This window comes from Pithys albifrons, chromosome 1 (assembly GCF_047495875.1).
Source record: "Pithys albifrons albifrons isolate INPA30051 chromosome 1, PitAlb_v1, whole genome shotgun sequence".
Taxonomy (NCBI): domain Eukaryota; kingdom Metazoa; phylum Chordata; class Aves; order Passeriformes; family Thamnophilidae; genus Pithys; species Pithys albifrons.
In genome coordinates this window covers 115,394,024-115,421,774 of record NC_092458.1, presented here as the reverse complement: position 1 = coordinate 115,421,774, position 27,751 = coordinate 115,394,024, and the positions used below count along the sequence as shown (strand labels likewise).

General features: G+C 40.8%; 1 protein-coding gene across 2 annotated transcripts in view; it reads left to right on the top strand.

The window, feature by feature from the left end:
• Positions 1 to 27,751, top strand: part of EPHA3 (EPH receptor A3) — a 209,107-nt gene that overhangs the window by 111,907 nt on the left and 69,449 nt on the right. For both annotated transcript variants that reach the window (XM_071564309.1, XM_071564300.1), the window contains exons 4-5: positions 25,648 to 25,803; positions 26,196 to 26,531. In XM_071564309.1, the coding sequence (XP_071420410.1) occupies positions 25,648 to 25,803; positions 26,196 to 26,531 (492 nt within the window). The remainder of the gene's footprint in view (positions 1 to 25,647; positions 25,804 to 26,195; positions 26,532 to 27,751) is intronic.

Here is a 27,751-nt window from a genome sequence, read left to right as displayed (position 1 = left end):
CTCCAGTCCCTTTACCAGATCATGGCACTCAGTGCCACGGCCAAGCTCAGGTTAAAAGCCTCCAGGGATGGGGAATCCACCCCCTCTCTGGGCAGCCCATTCCAAGGATCCTTTCCTTTGCTCTCTGAGCTAAGAAATAATAGAGAATCTCTGTGTTTTGAGGGGCAAAGGATCCAAGAGTTACATGTTTTTGCAGATTCCCATCCTTACAAAGGAGGTAAAACTCAAGAGCTGATCAAAAATCCCAGATTTACCCTGTATAATTTTTACAGTGATGAAACAGGTTTCTAAGCCAGCTCTAACTATAAATATGATTATAACCACTACAGTGTGCTTGTGTTTAATGTGCTTGCATGGATGCAAAGGGGCTTACGAAGGAATATTCAGGACGTTATTTCAAACTTGTGATACTCAAGCTTTGTTCCATTGGAGATGCAGGATTTTACCACAGCACTTGCATTAAGTGCAAGTTTTTCTTTGTCTCCCAATTTCTTGTACAATAAATGTAGCTGGTTCAAACATTCACTATTATAATGGTGTTCACTGTATGAAAACCACCGTGTTTGCCTCCATACAAATGTTTTAGTGCCTTGCACTTCATGTGCTCTACAGCTATTTAAGATAGTCTATGGAAAGGGCTGTAAATGCCAATATGATACCATAGTACTCCTTTTGTGTCACAGGAGGCATGTTCAGTTAAATAATTAACAGAAATTCTATTTGTTTTTGTATTATCAGAAATGCCATTTGCCATCCAAATTTCTGATTGTATTTGCTTTGCATTTAGGCAGATGTTTAGAATGAAAAGCATATTGTTAATGAGATGCCACGTGACTGGCTATGAAAAACATGCCCATCATTAGTAGAGGAAAGTTGCTATAGTTTTATGAATCTGCCAGGGTTAGGGTGATGATTTGATATTAGAGGATGTAATGTCAGTGTGTGCAGGGTATAGTTGAAGACCTGCATCAGTGCAGTGGTAATAGAGCCCTGAGGGGAGAAAAAGGGAAAAAAATAAATCAAACTTTTTGGGTGGTCTTTTTCTTAATACATATTGTTTCATTGCTTTCAGCATTAAAGCCTTTTTTTGTCCTACCAGAGTCAGAGGCTGAACCCTCTCCACACTGTGTGACTTGTTGGGTTGCCAGCCCTGCTGCTGCCACAGGCACAGGAGTGCACTGCATTTTATCTGCTCTCTGCACTTCATCAATATATAAAGGGTGCCTTTAGATTTCTGTTTAATGTAATTCCCTTTGAGTGCCCTAATTGGGTGAAAACTCTGTTTTAAGAGCTGATAATTACTTGGAATATTCATGCATTTTCCATGGGGTCATCGTCATGCACCTTTTCCCTAGAAGTGGTTTGTAAAGGAAAATAATTTCCAAAAAGTGTCTTACCATGCAATGAATTATTTTTCAAGTGATGTCTCTGCAGCCTCCCGTGGGGGAGAGAATTGTTGGTCTGGGCTCTCTGTGGGCACCCAGAGCACCCACAACCACTCAGGAGTGGTGCCACAGGCACATGTGCAGCAGCAAAACCCAAGACAAAACCTTGGAACTGAAACTGATGTTTCAGAAGCCTTTGAACGTGTATTTTACCTGGCCTTGCTCCAGCCAAGTCTTCAGAGAGCCACAAGGTCTCTCATATAAATACATGATGGAAAATTAAGGCCTCAGCTTAAACATCAGAAGACCTGTCATTATGTCAGATGTAAAATAGATGGTGTCAAGAGGTCTGTACCAATTTTTCCACTGACTATTGGTATGAACCAGAGAAAAGCTTTTGAGCTCTTTGTTTATTTTAAAGCATTTACAAAAATCTGGTGATGGCACCCAGCTACCATCTTAGAAAGGATTTTAAGGACATTGACCAGTTCGGACCTGGGTGTGAATACATAAAGTGAGAGTTTCCAGTTTCCTGCTGAAAGGCAACCTTGCCTTTACAAGGCCAAATATATGATGAATTTCTCCTTATTTGTAAGGGTATGGCAGAGGGTAGGAAGTCAGTAAGAAATCAGACCTGATGTTATCATCTGTGCCATCCATAAGCTGCATTCTCTTCACATGGGACTGGCAAAGCTGTTGGTTAGAAATATTATTCCACAGATTGGTTACACCAGAAAATTTTTTTTTTATGGTGGAAAATCTAATTATGTTCAATCTGCTCTGAATAGAAATCTTAACATTTTAATACAGAACTGAACACTTTAAATTGGGGGAAAAAATGGGGTTTTAATTTATACAGAAAGTCATGAATTTGTAATTTGAGTTCCTTTAATTTGCTGTGTGATGCTCCCTAATAGATAAACTACATCTCATTAAGGCATTGTGGTGTTGAAGGTATTTGTTGAACCTGAACACCCCTCATAAATGTTTTTTTCTGAACAGCTCTTAATAAGAGAATGTGTTTAACCTTGTTTTTCTTTTACCTATACCTTTAGTTTTGTCTTGGGAGGAGAAATTATTTTGTTAAGCTTTACTTTTGTCTGTCTGGCAGAAATTAGGAGCTTTTTGCTGCACATACAGAGTCACCTTCTGAGAAATGCCCTGTCTGTTTTGGCTACCAAGTTTTCCAGGGAAAGAAAGCATTTATATACAAGAAGTATTTGTATATAGAAGTGCTTTGCCTTATACCCAAGCAAAGCTGAATTCTGGATTTGCATGAACTGGTCCTGTAATTTTTCAGGTTGTGTCTCAGGGAGATGGGTGGCAAATTTTCTTTTATGCACCTTAATATCATTTACAACATTTTATCTGTAAATTTAAAATATATCTATATTTCAGCTTTTTTTTTTGTATATGTGTATGACTGAGTGGATTTCAACAGAGCTATTTTTATAAAGGGATAAAACCTTCTCTCAAAGTTCAAATTCTGGCCACATGAAGTTTGTAATGCTTTTGCTTTTTAAGGAATATAATGTGAGATAGAATGTAGTTTCCAGCAGCAGCTTTTGCTTTGGAAGCTGCATTTTTGGAATCCTGGCTGGTTTGCTGTGAGCAGAGGTGCTGCACATTTCCATGACTTTTCCAAGTGCTAAAGGAGTGTATCCTTTTTGCATCATCCAGGAGAATATCCTATTTGTAGCATTTGCCCATGTCAGTGAGAGTAATTCAGAGTATAAAGGCCAGCAGGGTTGAAATAAACCAAACTACTTCTTGTAAAAATTAAAAGCTTAACAAGCACCTGAGACACAGGAAGGATTTTTCACAGATAAACTCTTTCAATATCAGGAAATTCTAAAGCCTTCTGCTAACAGGACACTACACCTCAGAGACATCTGAAGGTCTTATTTCAAAGCTGGAAAATGGGTGAAAGCAGGTGGCACACTCAGACTGGAGCCAGTGCCAATAATGGACTCGCTTTTGTTGCTGTTGGTTTTGTAGTTGTTTATTTGGGAGGCAAAATGGTTGGCGTGGGGAGCAAAACAATCCCCTGGGTCCTATGAGGTGGGGAGATGCCTTTAGCTAATTAATGTTCAAATATTAGCACGTTCTGGGCAGACTAATCCTCACCTTTCCCTAAGGAGACAACACTTGCAAACATCACTTGAGTGTTGTATTCAGTTCTGGGCCCCTCAGTTCAGGAAAGAGATTGAGGGGCTGGAGCGGGGCCAGGGAAGAGCAACGAGGCTGGAGAAGGGACTGGAGCACAAGTGCTGTGGGGAGAGGCTGAGGGAGCTGGGGGTGTTTAGCCTGGAGAAGAGGAGGCTCAGAGGTGACCTCAGCACTGTCTGGAACTGCCTGAAGGGAAGTTCTGGCCAGGTGGGGGTTGGTCTCTTCTCCCAGGCACTCAGCAATAGGACAAGGGGGCACGATGGGCTCAAGCTCTGCCACAGGAGGTTTAGGTTGGATATCAGGAAGAAGTTCTTTGCAGAGAGAGTGCTCAGGCATTGGAATGGGCTGCCCAGAGAGGGGGTGGATTCCCCATCCCTGGAGGTTTTTCAGCTGAGCTTGGCTGTGGCACTGAGTGCCATGATCTGGTAAAGGGACTGGAGTTGGACCAAGGGTTGGACTTGATGACCTCAGAGGTCTTTTCCAACCCAATCCATTCTATGATTCTGTGATCAGAGTTACAAAGCAAACTTTGGCATTCCTGAGGCTGGGGGGGTGGATGTCTTGGATGGAAACCTCCATGTTCTAAACCCACAGAACTTAATTATGCAGAGCAGTTTGGTGTGTGTGCAGAGATGCTGAAGGAAGGCCCATAAATACACTTTTAGCCCTGGACAAAAGCTCAAACCTGGAAGAAAAGGGAGGAAACAATAGATTTTGTTTTACAGAGTATTTGAATAATGAGCTCAGTACAAGACTGCACATCGAAGATACCTCTTTGGCAATTGAGGTGCTTGGGCTGAAGAGCTGTTTTTAATGCACTGAGGACCTCCAAGTGCAACGTTGCATGAGATTCTGTGCAAGGATCATTTCCTGCACTTCATAACTCTGGTTCTCACTGACAGCAAAGAGAAAGAAACTTTGTTGTGCATGGCTGCAAGTTTGGGCTGATTTATGTGACATGGGTGCCCAGCTGGCATGATAGATGAAAACACCCCATTCTTCTGATGAACTTCTTCTTGTTTGATGTATTTTGAGCAGGTTTACAATCTGCCCTATGACAGTTTCAGTGCCCAGGCAGTGGAGATAAATTGGAGATGGCTGGCAGTGAAATCTTAAAAAATGTGCTGACATCCAGGCATATAATTTGATTGATTTTTGATTGATTTGATTTCATTGATTTTAGGTCTGGGAGGGTTTTTTTTGGGTCCTGGGTGGTTGTAGAGACTTGCTGTCACTTGAGGTCCTCATGCCGTGGAAGGAGATGAGGATTTTTAACTGATGCCTGCTGAAATAAGTCAGAGGGTGCTCTTTTCCCTCAGCACTAATGCTTCTGTTCCAAAGTTTGCTGGTTTTCTCTCGCTGCTGGCAGCTTTTTGGATGTGCTGTGATCTCAGATGTTGTAATATGCAGTCAGCACTTTCTCATCTGTTTCTCTCCAGTGTTAATTACAAAGCCTTTACAGCCTGCACCAGTGCTTCTTTTCAACTCTGTTTAGTCAGGCTTATTTCTGAAACTAAATAAAGGAGAGGGAGCTGAAGAATTAATGCAGGCACCTGCCAGTGCTTGAGTTAATGAGCTATATGAAGGAAAGCCTTGTGAAATTTCTTTTTTTTATTTTCTTCCCCGTTTTAATTACTCTGGTTATCCTATAGCACCAGCCAGCACTCCAAACTGTTCATTCATTTGCCACAAGAAATCTCATAAAAACAGCCACTTCACATGAGTTTTAACCCTTATATTCATCCCAACTTCTAATGTGAATGAGGAAAAAACCCAATCTGGGTCCAGAGAAGAGCAACGAGGCTGGAGAAGGGACTGGAGCACAAATGCTGTGGGGAGAGGCTGAGGGAGCTGGGGGTGTTTAGCCTGGAGAAGAGGAGGCTCAGAGGTGACCTCAGCACTGTCTGGAACTGCCTGAAGGGAAGTTCTGGCCAGGTGGGGGTTGGTCTCTTCTCCCAGGCACTCAGCAATAGGACGAGGGGTACGGACTCAAGCTCTGCCAGGGGAGGTTTAGGTTGGATATCAGGAAGAAGTTCTTTGCAGAGAGAGTGCCCAGGCATTGGAATGGGCTGCCCAGAGAGGGGGTGGATTCCCCATCCCTGGAGGTTTTTCAGCTGAGCTTGGCCGTGGCACTGAGTGCCATGATCTGGTAAAGGGACTGGAGTTGGCCCAAGGGTTGGACTTGATGATCTCAGAGGTCTCTTCCAACCCAACTGATTCCATGATTCCATAATTTCTGCCTTTTAGAAAAGCACGAGCTGCTCCTGCCCTGATGCTGAGCTGGGAACTGTGAGGGCAGCAAGTGACCTTTCAGGTATGAGCTGACTGTTCTGGCAGTTCTGACTCTGCTCACACGTGTCTCTGACCATCTGAGTACAACACTTCAGTTGTGGTAGTTGCTGCTTCTGGCTGTTGCATGGAAAGGGATATTTGAACCCCAAATTCCCACAGGATCCAGCTAAGCCAGTTTGGAAGGCACAAGTGCTGAGTATTCAGCAGCAATTTTGCAGATTGTAGAATTTTTCTATGTTTTTTTGTCCCTTTTTTTTTTATGTCACTGATATTTGAAATAAAGTAGTGGTTAAATGATACACAGTAAATTGAACTGCATTTCTGTGTTTCTGGTCACTCACACCGTGTTTTTGTGCAAACTGGGCAGTAACAGGCAGCAACTCCTTCCTGTTTAATGCAAGGCAGTGTCTCTCTTCAAAGTATCTCTTACCTGTTCCATGGGAGCATTTGGTGACTGCAGGTTTTTGAAAGTCAAAGAGCAGCACTGGCTCTTTGGAATCCTTGATCTTAGATGAAAATAATGCTCAGCATGTGAGAGTGGAAATCAGAACAGTGTTCTGAGCTTTGGAAAGGTGACATGGGAAACACGAAACATCAAAGGAGTGTTTTGGTGCAGGTATTCATCAAACAGTGGCTTCCTCTATCCCAAGGCCATGTGGGCAGTGAAACAGCAGCCTCAAAAAACCACCTAATTAAAGGAAGACATCAGTGTAATTTTGGCTGTTTATCTGAATTGCCAGCAGGTTGCCAAGTCTTCTTAAATATAAAAAATGGTAGAGTGTTTATCTAACTTTCTTTATAGAGGCAGAAGGTACAACTTCCAGACTGTGTTTCTAAAGGTTTCGTGCAACTGTGCTGTGAGTTCAATACGATGTTTCTTTTCCCATTCTAAAGGTAAAATGCCTCAGTTTTTCTGAAACATTTATTTATTTTTTTACTACCATGAAAAAGACAGTGCATAACTTGAGGAAACAAGCTGTGTGCTTGTCATGGGGCAACAAAGAATGACAAATAATGAAATGCATCTTCAGCTTTTAAATAATATTTTTTTCCTGAAGATCTTCCTTCTCTCCTTTGCGAGTAGTTGAGTTTTCATCTTATTTTTTTGCTTTCTGCCACTGTTTTTAGTTCTCCTCCTGTCTACAAGAATTACATCTCAATTGCTTATAAAGTCATGGTTCAAAACTACTTTTTTTTTAATAGTATCATCATCATAGAAGCCTCTTCCTAAAGTACAGTGTCAGTGTTATAAGGAATTACTATGTCAAAAGGAAAATTAATTTTCTCTGTCTTTACTGTGAATGGTAATTAAAAGGAAAGAATGTAACCTGGAATGATTGGCTTGTTTGTGACCCAGCTCTAAATGGAAGTTTGGGGTTGCCTGTGCTGCTACTCTGACAGCTTTATTTAGGAATACCAAACACACAAAATAAAGAAAGGGAGAGAATTTCTTCCAACTTTCCACAGCCAAATAAACCAAATATTCCTGCTGTAATTCAGGTGACTCTATCACAGTATTGATTTGTTTTGTTCTTGGAAGGTATTTTCATTTTTTTTTAATCTATGTGAGCATTGGCAGTTAAGACTGAAGCATCTCACTGTCTCCTCTGAAAATATGAACAGCAGATTGTAGATAATGATCTGCTCAGTCTGAAATGTACCTTTAAAATCTCTTTTTAGCTACACATTAAAATATATTTTTTATTGAGTCCGAAGTATCTTATTTATGAGAAAGGATTAAATGCCTTGATTGAAGGATCTGAACTTCAGAGATATTTGGAGCTTCTGAAGCAATTTTTATATTTGGGTTTGTGTTGTTACCTGATAGTAGTGCTGGTTTTCCACAGTAGTTCTTTGTCACATCCAGCCTTGGAGCCTCTGTTTGAAATGGTGAGCTCAGAATCAGCTTTGCCAAATCATTACACTATTTATTTTTAGTGGTTTCCTTTTCATCTTTTAAGATGTTAGCTTTAATTTCTAAGCTACAGACATTTTTCTCTTTCACTTGCCTCACTTTTTATGAATACTTCCTAGGCTTTTATGAATAATGTTAAATTTTAGCAGTGTTTTTTCTTTTAAAAAATAAGAATTTCTACACAAATATAGCTTTTTTCCCCCCTGTATTTTGGCAGTGCTCGTCCAAAGATAATTTTTTTTTTTTAATTCAACTGCCTATTAGAAAAAACCAGCAGTTTATCAGTTTATTATAACTGATCATCCTTCTCTTTTTCTAGTGTTTTTTTTTAATTTTACTTTAATACTCTCCTCCATTACAAATACCAAAGTTCACCAGCAAAATAAACCACAGAATGTTGTTGCTGTTTCTTCTGTGCTTGGTCTTAATCAGAAAATTAGTGGTAAGGATAATGGAGGGAATTTGAATTGCTTTTTTGACTTAATTAAACAGCAGAGAGCTGAAGGAAGTCAACATGGAAATGCTGAAAATAATTGTGTTATATTTCTTGTATGTATTGTTTAGGATTATAAAACAGTAAATAAGGGAATATAAGCCTTGTTCTCCCTAAGAAGAAATTTCCACAACTAATATTACTGCATTCATTTATTAGTTCTTATAAATTTCTCCTTATCTATATATGTAACATGTATTTATACATAGTAATAATTGAATATATATTCATGTTTATCTGAGAAAATATCAGTTAGCAAGAACCATTTGAATCATAGACCAACCTAAAGAAATAAAAACCTGGTAGTTTTTCCCAGAAACAGCTGCATTCACCAAAGCTCATGTTAGAAAAGAATAAAGTACTGAGTGAAGCAGCTCCAAAAGAAAAATGCTGGATGGGGGATTTGCACTTCAGGGGCAACTGTGAAGGTGAAAGTCTCATTTGAACAACTGGGAAATCCTTCTTAGCCACCACCCCTAAGGAAAATTAAAAATTATCCTTTGGAAAGTTGGGGAAATGTTCTTCAGTATCTGTGGGATTAGTAAGTCTTTGGGAAATCACAGAAGGTTGTTCTGGTAATAGCACAGGTGAAAGGAAAAGAAGAACATAATGAGAACACAACTGGGATGTTTTGATGTGGTTTATCAGGATACATCAGGAGAGAGCCAGGATGGGAGAGCTGTAACAGTGCCCTGGCTCCGAGTGAGGAACAATTCTTGATGCTCAACTAAGTTAAGAAAACAAAGTGAGAAGATAAAGAAATCCTGGGATTTTATTGTGGAAAGACAATGGGAATGGAAAAATAGGGCAAGATGGGGCTCAACAGCCCCATCCTAAACTTTGGACACTAAATGATGAAACTGCTACTGTTGAATTTGTATGGTTTTGGTGTGTTGGGATTTTCCCACAGAAATGGCAGAATCAATCATTTTGCAATCTGCATTCCAGCAGTGGTTTTATCTGTGATGATCAGGAAATCCTGTTGGCTCCCAACAGTTTTTCTACGAGGAATTCTGATGTCCTGACTGTGAGAACAGCTGAACTGGATAATTCCAAACACATCTGGGGACATTATTCTGATATAAGAAACTCTTACTTGGATTTCTTGCTTCTATTCTTGTTGAGTGCATCAGCAATGTGTCTGTCTTTAGGTGAGGTGGCTGCTGGAATTGATTTCTTTAGCCTGGTGCTCCTCTTGTATAGATCCTGCCTTAATTTCAGGCTAATTTTGCTTTAACTTGAATTGATTAAGAAGCCACTTGAGATAAACTGGTAGAAACTCATGTTATGCAAAAGATGTGCAGGGAAATTTAGTGATGGAACTTAAACAGGTTAATGCACAAGTTTAGGTGATCCACCTTTCACTGGTAGTTACTTAAAATGGGATTAGCAAAGGCAAAATCATTTCAAATGTGAAACTGCAAAGATTCAGATTAAAGTGTGAAGGTTTAGCTAAGAAAAATTTGATACACAGAGGTTTCTACAGCAATTGCTGAAAGATATAAATATACTTTATCCCCTCACACTCTCATTCTGTGCAATTTAGGGAATATCACAGAGAGGGGTCCTGGTAGAGTAGAGACAAGGGGTTTTCTAGTCCTGTGTTCCTGTGCTTCTTTTTTTGTGGTCTGTTTTTTTATTTGTGAATATGTATTAGTGCAGAAGTATTTTAATGGGTTTTGAAGGCCCATCCAAGAAGTTCCTGGCCCTTGAGATGAGAGAGAGCAAGGAAGGACCTTACGAAGTGGGCAGGCAGGGACTTGAGGGGACTCTGTCTCTCCCCAGAGGCAAGATCAATTTTAACTACTTTCTCTCATGCTGTTTATTTATTTATATTTTATAGTCTGATCATGTTCCCTTTCACTGGTGTCACACCTTGGAAAAAAACCTTCTAGATTTTCTAGAGGTGAGAGTTGGTTTTATCTCCCTCACCTCATTAGTGTTTTCTATTCCCTTTATCTACCTCTGAACTTGGTCATGCGTCAGTATCTGATCAGGAATTTGGGATCTCTTGGGCTCAGAGTTGAACAGAATTTTCCATATGTAGGCAAAAAATTGGCCTGTATAGTAATTTTTAATAACTTTTTCCATTATTCTCTGTACTAATTTTTTCAGTCTTGCTTATGTAACGAGAGAGATAAAGCCTGTAGATAAAGCCAAGCCCTTGCTAATCTGTTTTCACTCCTCAACGTTTCTGCTGTCAAAATCAGGCTATGTAGAAGCCAATGCAGTTCTGATTTATTTTAATGGGAATTCAGAATTTTCAGATCAGGGCTGATTAAAACTGCTCCTGATACCAAATTTGCTGTAAATTCTTCTTGTTTTGCAGAACCCCTGAGCATATTAATTTGCTCCCTAAAGCTGCTGCTGCTCACAATTAGATGTCCAGGCTGTCCCTCCAAGCTTTTCACCACTGGACTTGGCAGTGCCCAACTGGCCCTTCTCTGTCTCTTCCCTGGGAGTCCATCCCCAAAGAGCCAAAGTTAAATTTAGTGGATCTGAAGACTGGATAATCACATGGATTCTGAACTGCTCATCTAGGCCAAGTCTTTTCTTGCTTAAGTTGGAACTGTTTCAAGAGCTCTTATGAAACAGAGTTATTTTAGTAATCTGGCATTCATAGGATATTTGGCTATGAAAATAACATCCTATTTTTTTCCCCTGTATATTAAGAAAGGGTTGGACTTGATGATCTCAGAGGTCTTTTCCAACCCAATCCATTCTATGATTCTATGAAAATTATTACTTAGAAATTTCACAAAGCTTCTCCTTTTTACTTGGAGCTGTGCTATCTTAGTGCAAATGAGTATTCAAGTATAGACTTATTTGAAAATAATGGAAATTAGAAGGGTAAAATACTAAAAATTTGTAAACTCTCCTCCTATTGTTGCTTTATGATTATTTTCTTTATAACCATAAATATTTCCTTACCTCTGTTCATGTCCAGTAGAAAATTCAACTTGACATTCATTTACAGGCTTCATTTTCAAATTGTTTTGGTTGTACAAAGCTTTTATATGGGACAGAAATTACCTAATCCAAAGTGGTACTAGAAGGGGCCACAAGTTTCTTTTATAAACCTTTTGTCAGTAACATTTCTGTGTAAAAAAAGAAAAAAACCACAGAACTGTAATCAAGAGTAGAAAAAGTGGAGAGGGAACTCTGTTGTAGCTTTTCCCACATGTTTCAGATAGAAAATAGGTTGGTTGGTTTGGTGATTAAAATGGGTGATCATCAGCCATACACAATCCACTATTGATAAGCATTCCTAATTTCTGAGAGTTTTATTTTCCTTCTCCCACCACTTTGGGGGTATTGTTATGGTGTTACAGAGGTTGGAATCGTGTTGCCATAACCTGATGAGGTGATCACATTGTAAACCAGGAATTTTAGAGGAAAATGTTTTGTGGTGGGTTTTTTGTTGTTGTTGTTGTGGGGTTTTTGTTTTTTGGGTGTTTGTTTTGGTTTTTTTTTAATAGAACATTACCCTTTACTACCAGTTGAGCTCTAACTCCTATTCTGACTTTGTTGTTCCAATGTTGCAAAAGATGCAGAAATAGTTTTGTAGGAAGAAAGAGACAAAAATATCCTTACAGGAGACTTTGGAGAGTGTAAGAAACAGGGAGGCAGCATGAGATCTTCAGTATTAAATGGCAATCTAGGATTTTATAATGTGATATTAAAAATGATATTGTCAAGAATTGGTAACATCAGTTTCAAGTCTCTAAGAAGTCACAAGTCTGTCAAATTAGCTTTTGTTCCCCCCCCCCCAGTACTTTCAGTAGTGCAGATATACAGAGACTGATAGGTAGAAATTGTCCTACAAGCCAAGTCTGGACATTCTGCCCCTGCCCAGTAGGCAGCTTTCTGTTTCTTCTGATGAATTTAAGTAGTTATTTTCCCCCTGCAGATCACAGTGAAAGGATCTCAGGGTGTGCAGAAAGTGCTCCATGTGTCCTTCTGTTCATCAGAAGTGCCAGCTCTGGGAATTGCTGTTCCTTCCTCCCCACAGCCATCCATTGAATTGAATCCTTGCTCCTGAACCTTGGAAGTGGACAGCTCTTAAATTGGGTGGGAGGCTCATATTGAATTGATCATGGTCTTGTCAGTGTCTGAGTAACTTCTGCAAAGTCAGGGGTAGGAGTCATTCTCCTCTTTCCTGAGGAGAACCAGAAAAAGCAAAACAGAAGGAGGGTACAACCAAGCAGGCAGGGCAGGAACATTTCCAACTGCTTGGAGGGCAACAGGGAGGAATAATATGATTCTAGATAAATTTACAAGTATTGCATCACTCTCTTCTAAACTGGGACTGTTGACAGCTATTAAATCAGTTGTGATTATTACAGCTTTTAAGTTATGTTATTCATCAGGAATAACAAGGCTGGTTGTTGCTGGACAGCTTCAAGTATTTGCTCTACTCATATTTAATCCCGTGGTCACTGCAACCGAGAGAAGTGGGAAAGGAGCAAAACATCCTTTAACCACAAATTCAAGTGGAGAAGAAAAGTTTTCCTTGTTAGGGACCAGTTAGAAAGCGAATTATGGTTGTACCTGTATCTGGATTCCTGGCCAGTGGAAATCAGTGTCCCAGTTCACAGCTGGACCTGAACACAGAGCTCATAACCCCTGTCCCAGGTGGCACAGAGCAGCAGAGAACACTGTGATGCTGCTGGAGAAGGTCCCTGTCCTTATACCTGCCCTCGCCTTGCTGTTCAGACAAGGGAGTTTCACCAGGGCTGAGGGCACTCCAGGAGAGGTTAATTTATAAGGTGGGAACAGGTTAAGATGAAGGGTTGGGGTGTGAGTGCTCCATGAACTGCTGTGGTGTGGGGGTGGCTCTGCAGTGCCAGGTTTGGAACTGTGCAAAGCTGGCAGAGATGGTGTCAGTACAGCAGAGACAGCATTGGTGACATTCACGTCACTGGAAGATGATTTCAGATTAGTGAGGCTGTAATACGACATTTCACTGACAGTAAACTCAAATTACAATTTACTTTCCAGTGGTAATCCCTTCTGTACTTTTAACCCGACATACAGCACAGGCAGCAAAGAGAGGAGCAATTTAAATAAAACGTATAAAAGCTTTACTGAGTTACATGGACACTGAAGTTTAAACTGGCCTCAGATCATGTTTTTGAATTATTTTTTTTAATTTGTTGTTAACAAAGTTTCTATTATACTTCAACCAACTGAATTCCTCTGTCTGAAGTGCAGAGCATTTTATATGAGTAAGTGGTATATGGGATGTTTGCAAGTGAGATACACACTCTGTGGGTTTGGGGGTGAAATGAGAGTTTGTGATCTGCTGAACCATAAGACACAGTTTAAATAACCTGTTCTAGCAGTCCAGTGTTATCCCACTCTGAATCCTTGTAAAGGATATGGACAAGCAACACCAAAGCAGCAGTTTTCCATGGGAATTGACACCCACCTTTGGCATGCTTGGCACCCCAGCACGGGGCTGGGAGCTCCAGCAGTGCCTGAGAAGCTCATGTAGCACCTGACCAATCTGCAAAGCCTTTACATCAGGTATGCAGCTGTATCTATCAATTCTGGATTCTCAGAAATACACATGGTTGGTAGAAAATGTAAGATGTGTAACCCCTTAGTCACTGGCAAACCTTTTCCCTCTTCTCCTCTCTGTGCTGGCCTGGGTGGGCAGCAGGGATTCTTAGGATCTCATTTGTCTCTGGGTTTTGTATCTTTGTTGTTAAAAAAAAAAATCTTGTATAGCTTCAGGTCTTTTCTGCAGAGCAAGCAACAGTAGTACCTTCATTTTCTCTGCCCTATTGTGGTTGTGATTTAGGGTTAGGGTTATCCTAATTTAAGACTCAGGATCTGGAAGGGAAGTTTCATGTCTGGTGCCCTGTGTTGTCTTCTGCTGGGTGTTCAATTGGCCATTTCTTCAAATGTAGTAAGTGATAAAAAGCTCTCAGTGCTGTGTGTGCTGGAATCCAGTTGTCCTAGTCAAAGTCAAGCAGAACATTTTTTCAGTTAAAAATGAATTTTCCAAGACTGGCTTTCTTGACTTGATTGTTTTCATTGGAGAAATTAACTTTTCTGTATTTGTTCAGCAAAACAATCTTTTGTGGTGTTAGAAATATGCTATATATTCAAAGTTAAATAATATTGCTGTTGTCCATCTTTACTACCCACTGCTATGGGAGGATGCTGAGAGCCTAGAAAGAAAACCTTTTTTTCATTGTCTTGAGATTTTCTCTGCTCTCTGTCTGTAACTTGTTTTAATTTTTGAACATAATAGAAGATTTAAAAGACTTTATTAAATGGTAGAGTGTAGGACTTTGATTAGAGATCAAAATATGCCTGTGCTTGAATATATTGGCTATTCTTCAGATGGCTGATTAAACTACTATTCTATTAGTATGCAACAATTTCCTGTGTTTTATGTACATCAATGTGATGGCACATCACTTATAATCTAGACAGCAATGGACTGCCCTGACCCTGTAAGATTAAATTTTGGTTCAATATCCTACCATATAACTTACTTCATTATCAAACCTGCCATCAGGTTTTATGACCTGATTTGGTCAGAAAAAGTAAAATAAGTCTTTTAGAAGCAGATCTGTGATCAGAGTTTTACTAAGCAAAGTATTTTGATTTCCCACTTTCCAAGATAAAGCAGAAAAATTATTTCAGCTTAACTACAGAGTGTGTGGCTCAAACCTCAGGCAACTCCGAAGGTTTCTAGTGGGAGTAGCTGGGAATATTTCTGGTAGTGGGGGAAAACTCCATAGCCTTGTTCTGCAGCAGTTTGTACTGATAGATGCAGAATTTCGTCTCTCATGGTGGATTTGCCTTAATGCTTTCAGCTTTTGGGGGTTTTGTATGTCCTTTCAGGCTCCTTGGTCTCTGCTTTTGAATGTTAAAGCAAGAATTGAAAGAAATGAATACTGAAAACAATGTTGTGGTGAAATCCATTGTGTTTCCAATATTGGCCTCTCATTCAGAAAATGGTGTGATGTCTGTACAGCAAAAGCTTTAATATAAAACACAGTGCAGAGCAATGATATATATTGTAATGCTGTTCTTTGTTTCTTTTCCTCATAAAATTCAGTAGCATTAACTTGCTGCTAATGTTGAGCTTCAGTGGAATTTAAAACTGTTAATTGAACATGTGGCATTTTATCCCAGCACACAATATCATTTTTACAGAATGCAGTGCTGGAACACAGTACTGGAACCTCAGTTTCCTCTCCCTTCTGATGAATTTTCTGCATTGTGCAGTGAGTGGTGTTGGACAATATTGAGTTCTTGTATTTGTTAGTGTTTGTAAAGCTTCCCCTCTACAAGGAAAGATTTAATGCTGTAGCAAATACCCTGTAAAATGCAATACATCAGATTCTTTGTTTTCTAAATAGCTGAGATTCTACCCCCCTTGGATTCACACAGGTATTGGGCTAGTGAATAAAAATGCTGAACTGTGGGTTTGGTTTTTTTTCATTTACATTTAATTGGGTTTTTGTTCAGTGGATAGTTGCTTACCCTGCAAAAACTAGTGGGTTTTTTTTTAATACATGGATAAAAAATGCATGTTAAGTAATTAAGAATTTCCTTTTAAAAATGCCATGGAAGAAAAGGTAAAATTTTGCTAAAGCACACAATGTATAAATACTGCACTTGAGTGGTTAGATAGTTTTGCAGAAGCCTTGGGCTTTTCCTTTCAGCTCTGAGATGATTGTCAGTGCACAGACATCCCCAGAGGCCATCACTGTTTAATTTTCAGCCTTTCTGCTGGAAGGATAAAAATCCAGTCAGTGAAAAAGGCACAAGAAGGGAAGTGGTTGTTCTGACAATGATAAAGCCACAATGATTTGGGCTTCTGCCTAAAGCCTTTTTTTAGTAATCACTGAAACCTCTCTGTGCCTGCTCCACATCCTGGTGAGCATGGTAAAACACAAATGATAATGTCTGTTTATTTGTATCTATATGTTTAATGGCTTTAAAATAATAAATGCATCCTCTTTGGTCTTTTCCAGTCTTCTTGTGGAAATGCTTGACAAATTTAGCAATGCTGACAGCACTGAGAGATTTGCAGGCTGGTACTCATGGCTTAACTCTGCATTAGCAAATAGTGTGGCAAAGGGGGAGCAGATCAGTGGCATTGAGCAGTTGATATTGAAGGACTCTGTGCCAATACCATAACAATTTCAGCCTTTTTTACTCCAGAATATCACTGTCAGGAAGAGAGATCTCTATCCCTTTAGCAGGGAATGCATCCTCCAAAATACCTGGTGATATATCTCTATATCTATATCATCTATCTATCTATATCATCTATCTATCTATATCATCTATACACTCTATATAATGTATATCGTCTATATATCATCTATATCTATATCATCTATATCATCTATATCTATATCATATGTATCTATATCATCTATATAATCTATATCATATATATCTATATAATCTATAAAATATTTATATAATCTATATATTTATCTATTTATCTGTCTATCTGCATGGTCACACTTTACATTGTGAATCAGATCATGGCAAGAGGGGAGAACTGGGAATTTGTTCCAAAAGTGTGGCCTAAATACTTATAGACATGCACCCATTAAGTGGCATTAACAGCATCACCAGCAAAGCAATGGCTGTTTCTTGTCAGCTACCCCATCTGTGTCCTCTCCCATTATTTGTGCACCCCCAGCCCACTCACTGGTGGGTTGGGGGAGACACAGAAAAGGCCTTGATGCTGTGCAAGCACTGCTCAGCAATAATAATAAAAAAAATACATACCTGAATTATCAACACTTCTTTCCAAAGGAAAACTAATCCTACCCCAGCCAAAACCAGCATAAAAATTGATTATGTCAGTGGGCTGCTTGTGACAGGTACCAGAAGAACAGCCCCAAAAAGACAAAGTCCTCTCTTTTTATCAAGCAAACAGGTTCAGTAAGGGTATAAGGACAGCAGCTTCCCCCAGACTGCTTGAGCAATGAGCCTCAACCCTGAGCTGAGAGAATTTCTCTAAGGATAAAGGCATTTGTTAAATTTCTTTTCCAATTAGTGTGACAGCTCTGTTGAGACTCCCAACAAAAGTACTAATTCCTGCTAATTGCAGTAGTGGACCTGTGTCCTCAGGGAGCTGGGCTGAGCTCTGGAACATCACACAACCCACCAGGATGCATTTTGATTAGGAGGAGTCACTGGCAGGAAGAACACCAGAGTTGGAGCCTGCTCTGCATTAATTTTTCCACCTGCAAAATGGGGACAAGCAACAGAGTCCTGTATGTACTAACCAGGGTAGAAAGTTGCAAAGGAACTTTCAGCCTCAGTAAATACAAAATCATCTTTCCTCTCTCCCTCCCTGAGAGGAAATAAATACCTTTTGTACGTCTGAGTTCACTGTGTGTGCCTGGGATATGTGCATTGACACAGACAACTGGGAGAGATGAGCTTGGTCAATGGATTGCCAGAAATAAAACAAAACAAAGGCCCAAATGTGTTAGAGAGTAAGAGGTAAAATGCTGTCCAATGTATAAATCAATTGGTTTCATCAGACACCTTATAAAAAGAGTAAGAGCATTTTCCACCTGATAAATGACACTGCAGAACCAGAGATGGGTATAATCAAAGGCTTAGAGGATATTCCTGTGAAAGCTGATTGAAAAGTTTGTGTTTGTTCATCGCAGAGAAGAAAAGTTCCTGATAGATCTCTGTAAGGTAAGGAAGGGCTTAGAAAGGACACATCAGGAGCAGCTGCCTGCCTGTCTCAGTAAAAAACAAGGGGACATTGATTTGACTAAAAAGCCACCAAACCTGAACGTAGTATCATTTTTTTCACTTTACTTTGACTACCTAGACTGGAGTGGAATGTCAGAGACATTCATTGCAACCAACAGCTTGAAAAAAACAACCCAACCGTCGGATATTCTACATGAAGGACAATACAATGGAGGATTAACATAATTAGCCTTCATTAAAAAATAAATTAACAGATATATCAAACCTTGTTTCCAGGTTTTTGAAATATCTAGGATGTAGGTGTGGGGGTGAAATAGTGAGAGATTGCAAATGATCATCCTCTATTGGATTTTCTCTTGCACTTTGATTTGATGCTCCCTTTAGATGCAAGATGGGTATGAGGGTGGGTACAACAACTCATTTATAGTCCCTTTCCTATTTAGAACCTGTTAATCTTGCCTGGTTCAGGCACAGGGAAGTGGCATAAACATCCCCAATCTATGACAGTTGGTTTTTCCTTACTAGCTAAGTCTAGCCCTTGAGGATTGACAGGCACTACCTTGAGTTTCCCTGGAGCTGGAAAGGAAACCCCTTCCCAAGAGCTCATGTCCTGTGGGACAGAGACTGCTGTGTCTGTCAGGTCTCTTTGCTTTACTTTGGGGCCAGTTGGTTGTTCTTGCTTTTATTTTTTTAAAGCTCTGACACAGAGAAGGGAGGTTAACTAAACCTGTGTTGCCATTCCTGATGTTAGCAAACATTTATTGTTTGAAGCTATCAGGATCCTATGTCTACTTTGCCTTTGAGGAGCCTATAGTGTAATTTTTGTCTCAGGGAAAAAGCATTTTTTTGCTTTTTATCCTTGCTAAGTGATCATTTAAAATCACTTGTGTATTTGTACAATCTTTTTTTTTGTTTGTTTTTCCCTGCTTAAGTTGATGTTGGTGGGTTTTTTTCTGGTATTTCTTGAATTTATTTTTTTACAATGCTTTTGAATTAGGAAGCTATTTTTCATCTCTGTATGGATTAAATTAAGTTATAAAAAACCCAAGAAAACCTACACAGAACATGGAGTAATCAGGCATTGGAATGGGCTGCCCAGAGAGGGGGTGGATTCCCCATCCCTGGAGGTTTTAAACTGAGCTTGGCCGTGGCACTGAGTGCCATGATCTGGTAAAGGGACTGGAGTTGGACCAAGGGTTGGACTTGATGATCTCGGAGGTCTTTTCCAACCCAATCCATTCTATGATTCTATGAATTTCTTTGACAAAGTGATAGCTTAATATATCTCAGTGTGTCCAGGCTTTGATTCAGGAAAATATCTTGTTTAGAGACAGTGAAAGGTAGTGCTTATAAACATGGATTTATTAAATTGCCTGTTCCAATGCTTGTTTAAGTGATTCATTAAATATGGTCGGAATTAAGGTGGAGCTTTTCTGTATTTCACTTTAATTCACAATCAGGGCTGTAACACTCAGTGTCTCCCTGTTAATGAAAGATTTCTTTTCCCCAGAACTGCTTGCAGAGGAACTCAAATTCCTTACACACTTTGAAACAAGGCACTTGTGTCCCCACAAGTGAGAACATCTTTGCTGCAATGCTGTTTTAGACCTGCTGCCTTTGACATTGCACTTTCAGCACTACTGCTGGTGGCAATCATGGCTGTAAAGCACTGCATAAAAGGAGATGGAGAAATCCTGCAAGGCATAACGTGGAGCTATTCCAGACTGTGGTTGAAAAGGTGCAGTGTTATTCCCTCAGGATAACACTATCTCTTATGTACATATAATTAATATGTCTGCCAGTAACAGTTATTAAACAAAGAACAGGAATTGTTTCTGCTGAATGACTTGACCTGGGAGTAAAGCCAATTTAAAAAGCATCTGATTAAAATATGTTAAGGTCACAGATCACTATAAAATATGAAGTGGGGAGGGAAAAGCAGAAATTTACTCATGAGTAAGATTAAATTCTACTGAATGTTTTTTTCCTGTGCTGGCAGCAGCTTTCAGGTCTAAAAAATGAAAAGTGCTCTTTCTGAAGTGTATTTTTCTAGAGACATTTCAGCATCACAAGGCATTAAAGACTACAGGGAAGACAATGTAAGAATGCAAAGAATGCTAATAATAATTGTAAGTTTTTATTACTTCAACAAACAGAAGACAGTCCAACTGGCAATGACAGAAAGTCAACATCCTTACCTCTTTCTGGAGATATTTCTATTTCTGCTGCAGGGAGTAATACTTAGTTTTGAGACCTACTTACTTAAATGGTGTCCTACTATTTATTCAGATCTGATGACAAGAGCCTGAAGTTCAATGAAAATATGAATCAAAAATGCACTGTAATTTTTAGGAGCCTATTTGGACTAGGCTGGTATACAAGAAGGTGCCTCGAGGCCCAGGAGAGAGAGTGAGAGGGGATGATACCCACATATATAAAATGGTATAGATTATGTGGCTTGTCATCCTTTAATAAACAATGACAGCCACTGGACATGGTTTCAGCGCTCTGAGGGATTTTGCAGGAAACCTGCTTTATAAAGGATTGTTTCCTCCTGAGCAGGTGCCACAGGGCACAAGGGAGGGAAACAGGGCTGCATAAACCCTTTTAAAAGGGACTGGAGAACAGGGCAAAGATGCAACATTGGATGTGGGCATTGAGAGCAGCCAAAGGTCATCCTGGGGCACCAGGTCCAGCCCAAGTTTTCTGTGAGCTGAACGGGTTTATGACTGAATTCCCTTGGTTTCTGAATGCTGTGGATTAATGCCATGGTGGCATTTCACCCTGGACTGTTTTAGTGAAGAGCAGAGGAATAAAGGGAGGAAACACTCAGTCACTTGGTGGGTGCTGGATACCCAGAGCTGTGGGAGTGTGCCCATTTCCAAGGTGTGCGTATCCCTTTCCAGGGGGTGCGTGCCCATTTCCAGGGCGTGTGTGTCCATTTCCAGGGGGCTGAACATCCAGAGCTGTGGGTCTGTACCCATTTTCAGGGGGTGTTTACCCATTTCCAGGGTGTGTGCCCATTTCCAGGGGGTGTGTACCCATTTCCAGGATGTGTGTACCCATTTCCAGGGGGCTGGACACCCAGAGCTGGGGGGCTGTACCCATATCCAGGGGGTGTGTACCCATTTCCAGGGGGTTGGATACCCAGAGCTGCGGGTCTGTATCCATTTCCAGGGCATGTGTATCCATTTCCAGAGGATGTGTACCCATTTCCAGGGTGCTGAACACCCAGAGCTGTGGATGTGTACCCACTTCCAGGGGGTGGGTACCCATTTCCAGGGGGCTGGACACCCAGAGCTGGGGCTGTGTACTCATTTCCAGGGGGCTCTGGTGCTCCAGCTCTGCCTCCAAGCATCCTGCCTCTATTCAGAGCACAAAAAGCGGAGTTCCTACAGGACTGGGGGTCAATTTGCAGATGAAGAATTGCTTTGACCTTGTGCAGGGAGCTGGGTCCTGCCAGACCTGGAGTCATCTGCTCAGGCAGCACAGGCTCAAGTTGTTAGCTGGTATTTACAGCTGGGAATTGGTGATATTGCTCTGTGTGTAGGGGGCTGCAGGGTCTGAATACTAAAATGCTCCTATTGACTACCAGGTTTATGCTTTAAAATGAATTTCCATTTAAATTAATAATTTAACCCTTAATTAGGACCATGTTTTTATCTCAGATTAGTCAAGCAGAGGCAAAATTCACTTTGCTGTTGGAAAGACAGTCACATGAGGGTGAAGTAGTGAGATTGTTACATACATTTGTTTCTCTTTCCCTGAAATAATTTCTCCTGCTCTCAGAGACAGAAAAAAATCCTTTCCAGAGAGAGTGCTCAGGCATTGGAATGGGCTGCCCAGAGAGGGGGTGGATTCCCCATCCCTGGAGGTTTTTCAGGTGAGCTTGGCCGTGGCACTGAGTGCCATGATCTGGTAAAGGGACTGGAGTTGGCCCAAGGGTTGGACTTGATGATCTCGGAGGTCTTTTCCAACCCAATCCGTTCTAGGATTTTATGGCTTATCAGTTATATGTTAAGGAAATTAATTTTCATGCAGTAATAAGGACAACTGCAGTCCTGAAATTCTTACCAGTAGGTGAGTTCCATAAAGTTATCATAGCCTTGCACTCAAATAAAAGACGTTGAAATCACATTAGATACAGCTCTAAAATTTTGCAGTTTGGAGTTGTCACAGGAGTCACCAGGGCCAGCAGGTGTCTCGGTTTGAGATAAGCAGCTGCCAACCCTCCCAAGCACAGAGGGAAAAGCCTCCCTCCTAACACCAGGGAAAGGGAGGAAAAGAGAGGGGAAAGGAAAAAACACTTCAAACTACGTTTATACTAAAATTACATATATTTTTACAGAAAGGAAGAGACAATTAGAAGAGAGTACAAATATTCACTCACACAAGTAAGTCTGCAACAACAAAGTCCCCACTTCTTAACGAACACACAAATTCTACTGTCTTAACTACACATTACTTAAGAAGAGACTTATTCCCCAGGGAGACAAACCCAAGCAGAAAGGAGAGATCCAGAACAACACATTTTACTTTCCTGAGGTACCCTGTGAGCCAGTGGTGGGCCTGGTCCTCTCCATCCCCCCGGGACAGCATCGTGCGTCCTCCCAAGAGGAGGGCTGAGAAGCGACTGCCTTAACCACTCCCACACTGGTTCCTACTTCCCTGGAGATGATGTCATAATGTGGTATGGAATACAAAATTACTGGCTAGCAGAGGTCAGCTGTTAGCTCAGCCCAGCTCAAGTCAGCTGACAGCTTTGGCCTAGTCCAAACTCCAGAGCCCAAATCTAGGCCCACCTAGGTGAACCCATAACAGCAGGTTTGGGGAGACCTTCCTAAAACAACCAAACCAGACAGTCTTGCTGTACAGTTTCTATCACAATCACAGAATCTCACAAGGTTACTCACTTGTACTGTGCTAAGAGGTTTTTCCTCCTGGTCCATTGCATCTATTTCCTCTTGTGAGGGAAAGGAAAATTTCTTAGCTTTTAGAGCAAATCGTTGAGAAAAAGCAACTTCTGTTCCCAGCTGGTTTCTCTGCTGAAATTACAGACTGTGTGAGGAGTTCCTGTGCTAATTCCTGTGCTGTTTTCAACCTGACTGAAACCAAAGCCATGATACTCACCTCAAAAAGCAAAACCTGCTTCCAATTAGTGCATGTAACCCAATCTGAGTGACAGAAATCAATGCATGTTGAAGTCAGGGCTTTATTTTTTTCCTCTTATATATCAGAATCAAAAAATTACTCGGAAAACTATATTATAAGTACAGTAACATTTTTCATTGGCACTTCCATCTCCAAGCTTCAGTTTCAAGTCTGACTGCGTTGGGTTTTTTTTCTCCTTTGGGCTGCAGTTGTGAATAATCTTAAATTGGTCTGACAGACAAAGACAGAAAATGCAAGACAAGCTTGAGGGGAAGACACGAGGTTGGGTTGCCCTTGCTGGGGCATCCTGGAACAGCAGGATCCAACCTTGGCTGTAATAATGCTGAGGTCATGGGTTCAATCCCGTGTGGGCCATTGACTTAAGAGTTGGACTCCATGATCCTTGTGGGTCCCTTCCAACTCAGAATAGTCATGGGTTCTGTGTAATATTTAGGAGGAAATAGGATTTGAGTCATAAAAAAAAAGCCAGTTGTTTCCTGCTGTATTTTCTCCTAGTGGAGGTTTCTTTAATTTCCTCAAGGTAAAGGGAAATCCTCAACCACCCTTGCAGCTTCGAGGAGGGGGAGACACCAGAAATGGCAGCTGAAGAAGGACAGGCTGTGCCAGGGTGGGCAGGTTCGTGTTGGGCTCTGGGAACTTCCCCCCAAGGGCATTTAGGCAGTTCTGTTTTCACAGGCTGCCTGTTGGGCCCATTCCTCAGAGGCTCAGCCCTGGAATTGTTTCCTCTGGGAAGTTGGAGCAGGAGGTGTCTGTGCCAGCATGGAAAGCAGAGGCAGCAGCTGCAGCCAGGGCTGGGAAGTGCTGAAGAGTGGCTGAGATTAGCACTTCTTGTGATTAGCACTTCTTGTGACACACCTCATGCTTCTCACACTGTGTTCAGTACAGGGGGAGGAGGATTTCCTTTAGTAAGATGTTTCAGAGCAGTTCTCTCACTGCTTGTCAGTGCATGTCACTCAGGTGTTGGCACCAGGAACCAGCCAATGAATTTGCCTCACCCAGATCTTCAGTCAGGTTTTGGTAATGGACAATAATGTGGAACCTGAATATCCAGTGTAATGCTGCAGCTCCCCTCTCTCCTTCACCCCTTACAAAGATGCTGGTATTTTTTCTTCAGACCTTTTTTCTACCTCAGGCTGCCCATTCAAAGGCTTTGCTCTTTTGGCAGTGCATGAGTGAACACAAAAGAGCAGACAGTCTTGTATCTCAGATTTTATTCCATGTTTATGATTCAGTTCATCTCCATAAACAGAACTGCAAAATGTCTTACCTGAGACTGGTGAACCCATTCTCCTGGCTTCAAATTAGCATTTAATTCAGTGACAAGTCCCAGACAACTTTATCTAAGCCTGTCTAGGGCCCTGACACAAAAGGAACTCATCTTTTATTTTGTATTACTCTTCTTTTTAACATTATATTTGTAATGACAATATGCTGGGGTTTTCCTAATGTGCTTGTGTGTCAGGCAGTGTTTGCTGAGGAACCAAAGTGTGGCAAAAGGTGAGCATGTTCTAAGATGTGGCCCTTTTTGTCATGTTGCCTGTTAATGTGTGGGTTTTGGAGGTTTGAGCACAGACCTGGGGGTGACCAGTGTCAGGCAGAATTTGTTCAGCAGCAGCTGAACAGCAGATTCTGCTGATTCCTATCTGATTTTCATCGCTTTTTAAAAAAAAAATCTTTTTTTGTTTTCTTTTTGTTTCTTTTGTTTATGTGATATCATTCACTGCATGTTTTCCATAAAAAGCTGTTTCCTAAATTGTTCATTTCTGTAACTTACTTCAAGGGCTGTTTTCTTCTGATGCAAACATGGCCCTGAACCAGCCTAAAATGCAACAGGAGTCAAAACAGAGGGAGTGTGCCGACGTAAACAAAACACCACCACCCAGAGTTCTTCAGAAGCAGATTTTTGTGGGTCAAGCACCATCCCTAGAGGACTGGGCCAATGTTAAAAATATCCTCCTTATGCAGACTATGTGAGTTCCTGATAATATCAGAAGCAGCTCATTGAGCCTGATGCGTGGTGCTTCAGAAATGAAATAGATATTTCACTGTTCAGGTAATTTTCTTGATTTTGGCTTGCTTAGTCCTGATGGACTGAAGAGATACAGTTTACAATTATGTGCCCCTGTAAGCAAAACCATGGCAATAGAGAGAGGATAAAGGTAGCTTCTCATGCAGGATAGGGCCCATGTATTTGTAAATTAGCCAGAAGAGAAGAATAAGCAATGTTCTCAAAATGAATAATAGAAAATATTTCTCAGTGGTGCAATGCACTGTTTTGTTTTCCAGGCAAAATGAAATGCAAATCCAAGCTAATGCATGAAGAACTCCATTTTACCAAGAGGTCTTATTTCCATCAGCTCTCATTACGAGAAAAATCTGTAATCTTAGACCATAAATGTCTGCAAACTGTGATCTACATATGGACAGGTTCCAGAGCAGTAGTCACATGTCAAAAATCAAGATGTCCATGGGATTTAAAAGTGTATTCTGTTCTTTTGCAGCTTGTCGCCCTGGGTTCTACAAAGCCTCTGCTGGCAACGTGAAGTGTGCCAAGTGCCCTCCTCACAGCTCCACCTACGAAGACGCCTCTCTGAACTGCAGGTGTGAAAAGAATTACTTTCGCTCTGAGAAAGACCCTCCATCCATGGCTTGCACCAGTGAGTAGCACCATGACGCTCCGGGCTGTCTCCCTGCTCCTCCATCTGCACCTCCACAACAGCTTGCTTGCTGCCTCCCATATCCCATTGCACTCAGCCATCCTCTTCCTCATGAATTCTTACACCAAGGAGGAGAGCTGGGGTTTTTAAATTGCTCCCAATGCTTTCAGCCCTTCAGCATGAATTGCACCCTGAGGGTACTGCTTGTTTGTGAGAAAATGTGGTCCTTAATAATCTAGGTCTGTGAGATTATTACAGGAGTCTCTACAGGAGATATCTGGAAGGGTTTGGTTATTTATTATGCTTTTGACTTTTGTATTTTTGCACCCTTTTTACTTTCATTGACAGCATTCTGAGAGAGAAAGAGTCATTCCTGTGATTCCCTTTTATAGGACCACCATCTGCTCCAAGAAATGTGATCTCCAACATCAACGAGACGTCTGTCATCCTGGACTGGAGCTGGCCCCTGGACACTGGGGGCCGCAAGGACGTCACCTTCAACATCATCTGCAAGAAATGCGGTGGGAACACGAAGGTGTGTGAGCCCTGCAGTGACCACGTGCGGTTCCTGCCCCGCCAGAGCGGGCTCACCAACACCACCGTGACTGTCGTGGACCTCCTGGCACACACCAACTACACCTTTGAGATTGATGCAGTCAACGGCGTGTCTGACCTGAGTACGCTCTCCAGGCAGTTTGCTGCTGTCAGCATCACAACCAATCAGGCTGGTGAGTGTCTTGCTGGTTACCCTTCCTTTGTTCAAAGCTACTGATAGTGAAAAATGCTTCAAAATAAATAACTGCTAAGAAGCTTTTTACCTTTTTAGCAGCAAAGGTATTTATTGACAACGTTGGAGGCACAGCTGGTTCATACTGGGCAAAACTTGCCTTCCTTGTTTGTGTAAAATAAGCTATTTATACAGTTTTGAGTCTATAGTTAACACTTTCTAATTTCCATATTAATGACTGGGTGAAATCTTGGGCGGAGTTTTCCTTCTGGATTGAAATTTGGGTAGTGGTCTCTGGACTTCATTCCTCAGGTGGTCTTGAAGCATCTTCATCACTGTTGGACTTGGCCTTTTCTTTGTTCAGTGACATGGCCCGTCAAACTTGTAAAATCCTGGCTTTAACTCTACAAAATCTTGGATCTTTACCATTTCATCCTATTGAAGTGTCCAGTTTACCTTAATTTATGACTTCTAATCCATGGTACAGTGGTCTCCATAATTGCTAGACAGTCTGTACCAGAACAAAGCGACTCAATCTCTTCATGAGTTAAGTGGCCTTGGTATGCAAACATTTTGCAAAGCAGAATTAGAAATTTCTCAAAACTAGCTCTAGTTTTTGGTCTCTTTTCTCTTTCAGTACCTTTGTTTCCTTTCTCTGCTTTACAGAATTTACTCTTGACTGTTAGTGTGCTACGACAACTAATTGACTTGAATATTCTTGTAAAAGCAAAAGCAGAAACAAACCCAGTGTGTGTTTCTGTCAAAGAACCTGGCAGCATGACTGTTATGATTAACTCCCTGTTCCAAGTTAATAGTCTCTAATAGCAGACTCACATGATTCTCTCACCAGAATGTGTTTTATTAATAAAACCAGATTTTAATAAAACACTCCCTTCAATAATCTCCAACATAAATTACTTTAGTAATCTTAGTGATTAATTTTGATTAAATAGAAGTGAAAAAAGGCTTTGATGTTAGACACATAAAAAGCTAACATTAAATTAGTGTTTTAAAACACAGCTTTTTTTTTTTTTCCCTTTACAAGTTGTCTCACCAACTCTGAATTATTGCCAACATGATGGGAGCGTGGAGCTGAATACTGAATTAGGTCCTGGTGTTGTAGTTGATAGTGAACAAAAGGACTGCTCTGCTTCTGTGGAGACTTATTGAAGTCCTTGAGGCCCTAACTGTTGGATCAGAGCTTTTGTCATCGCTGCACTC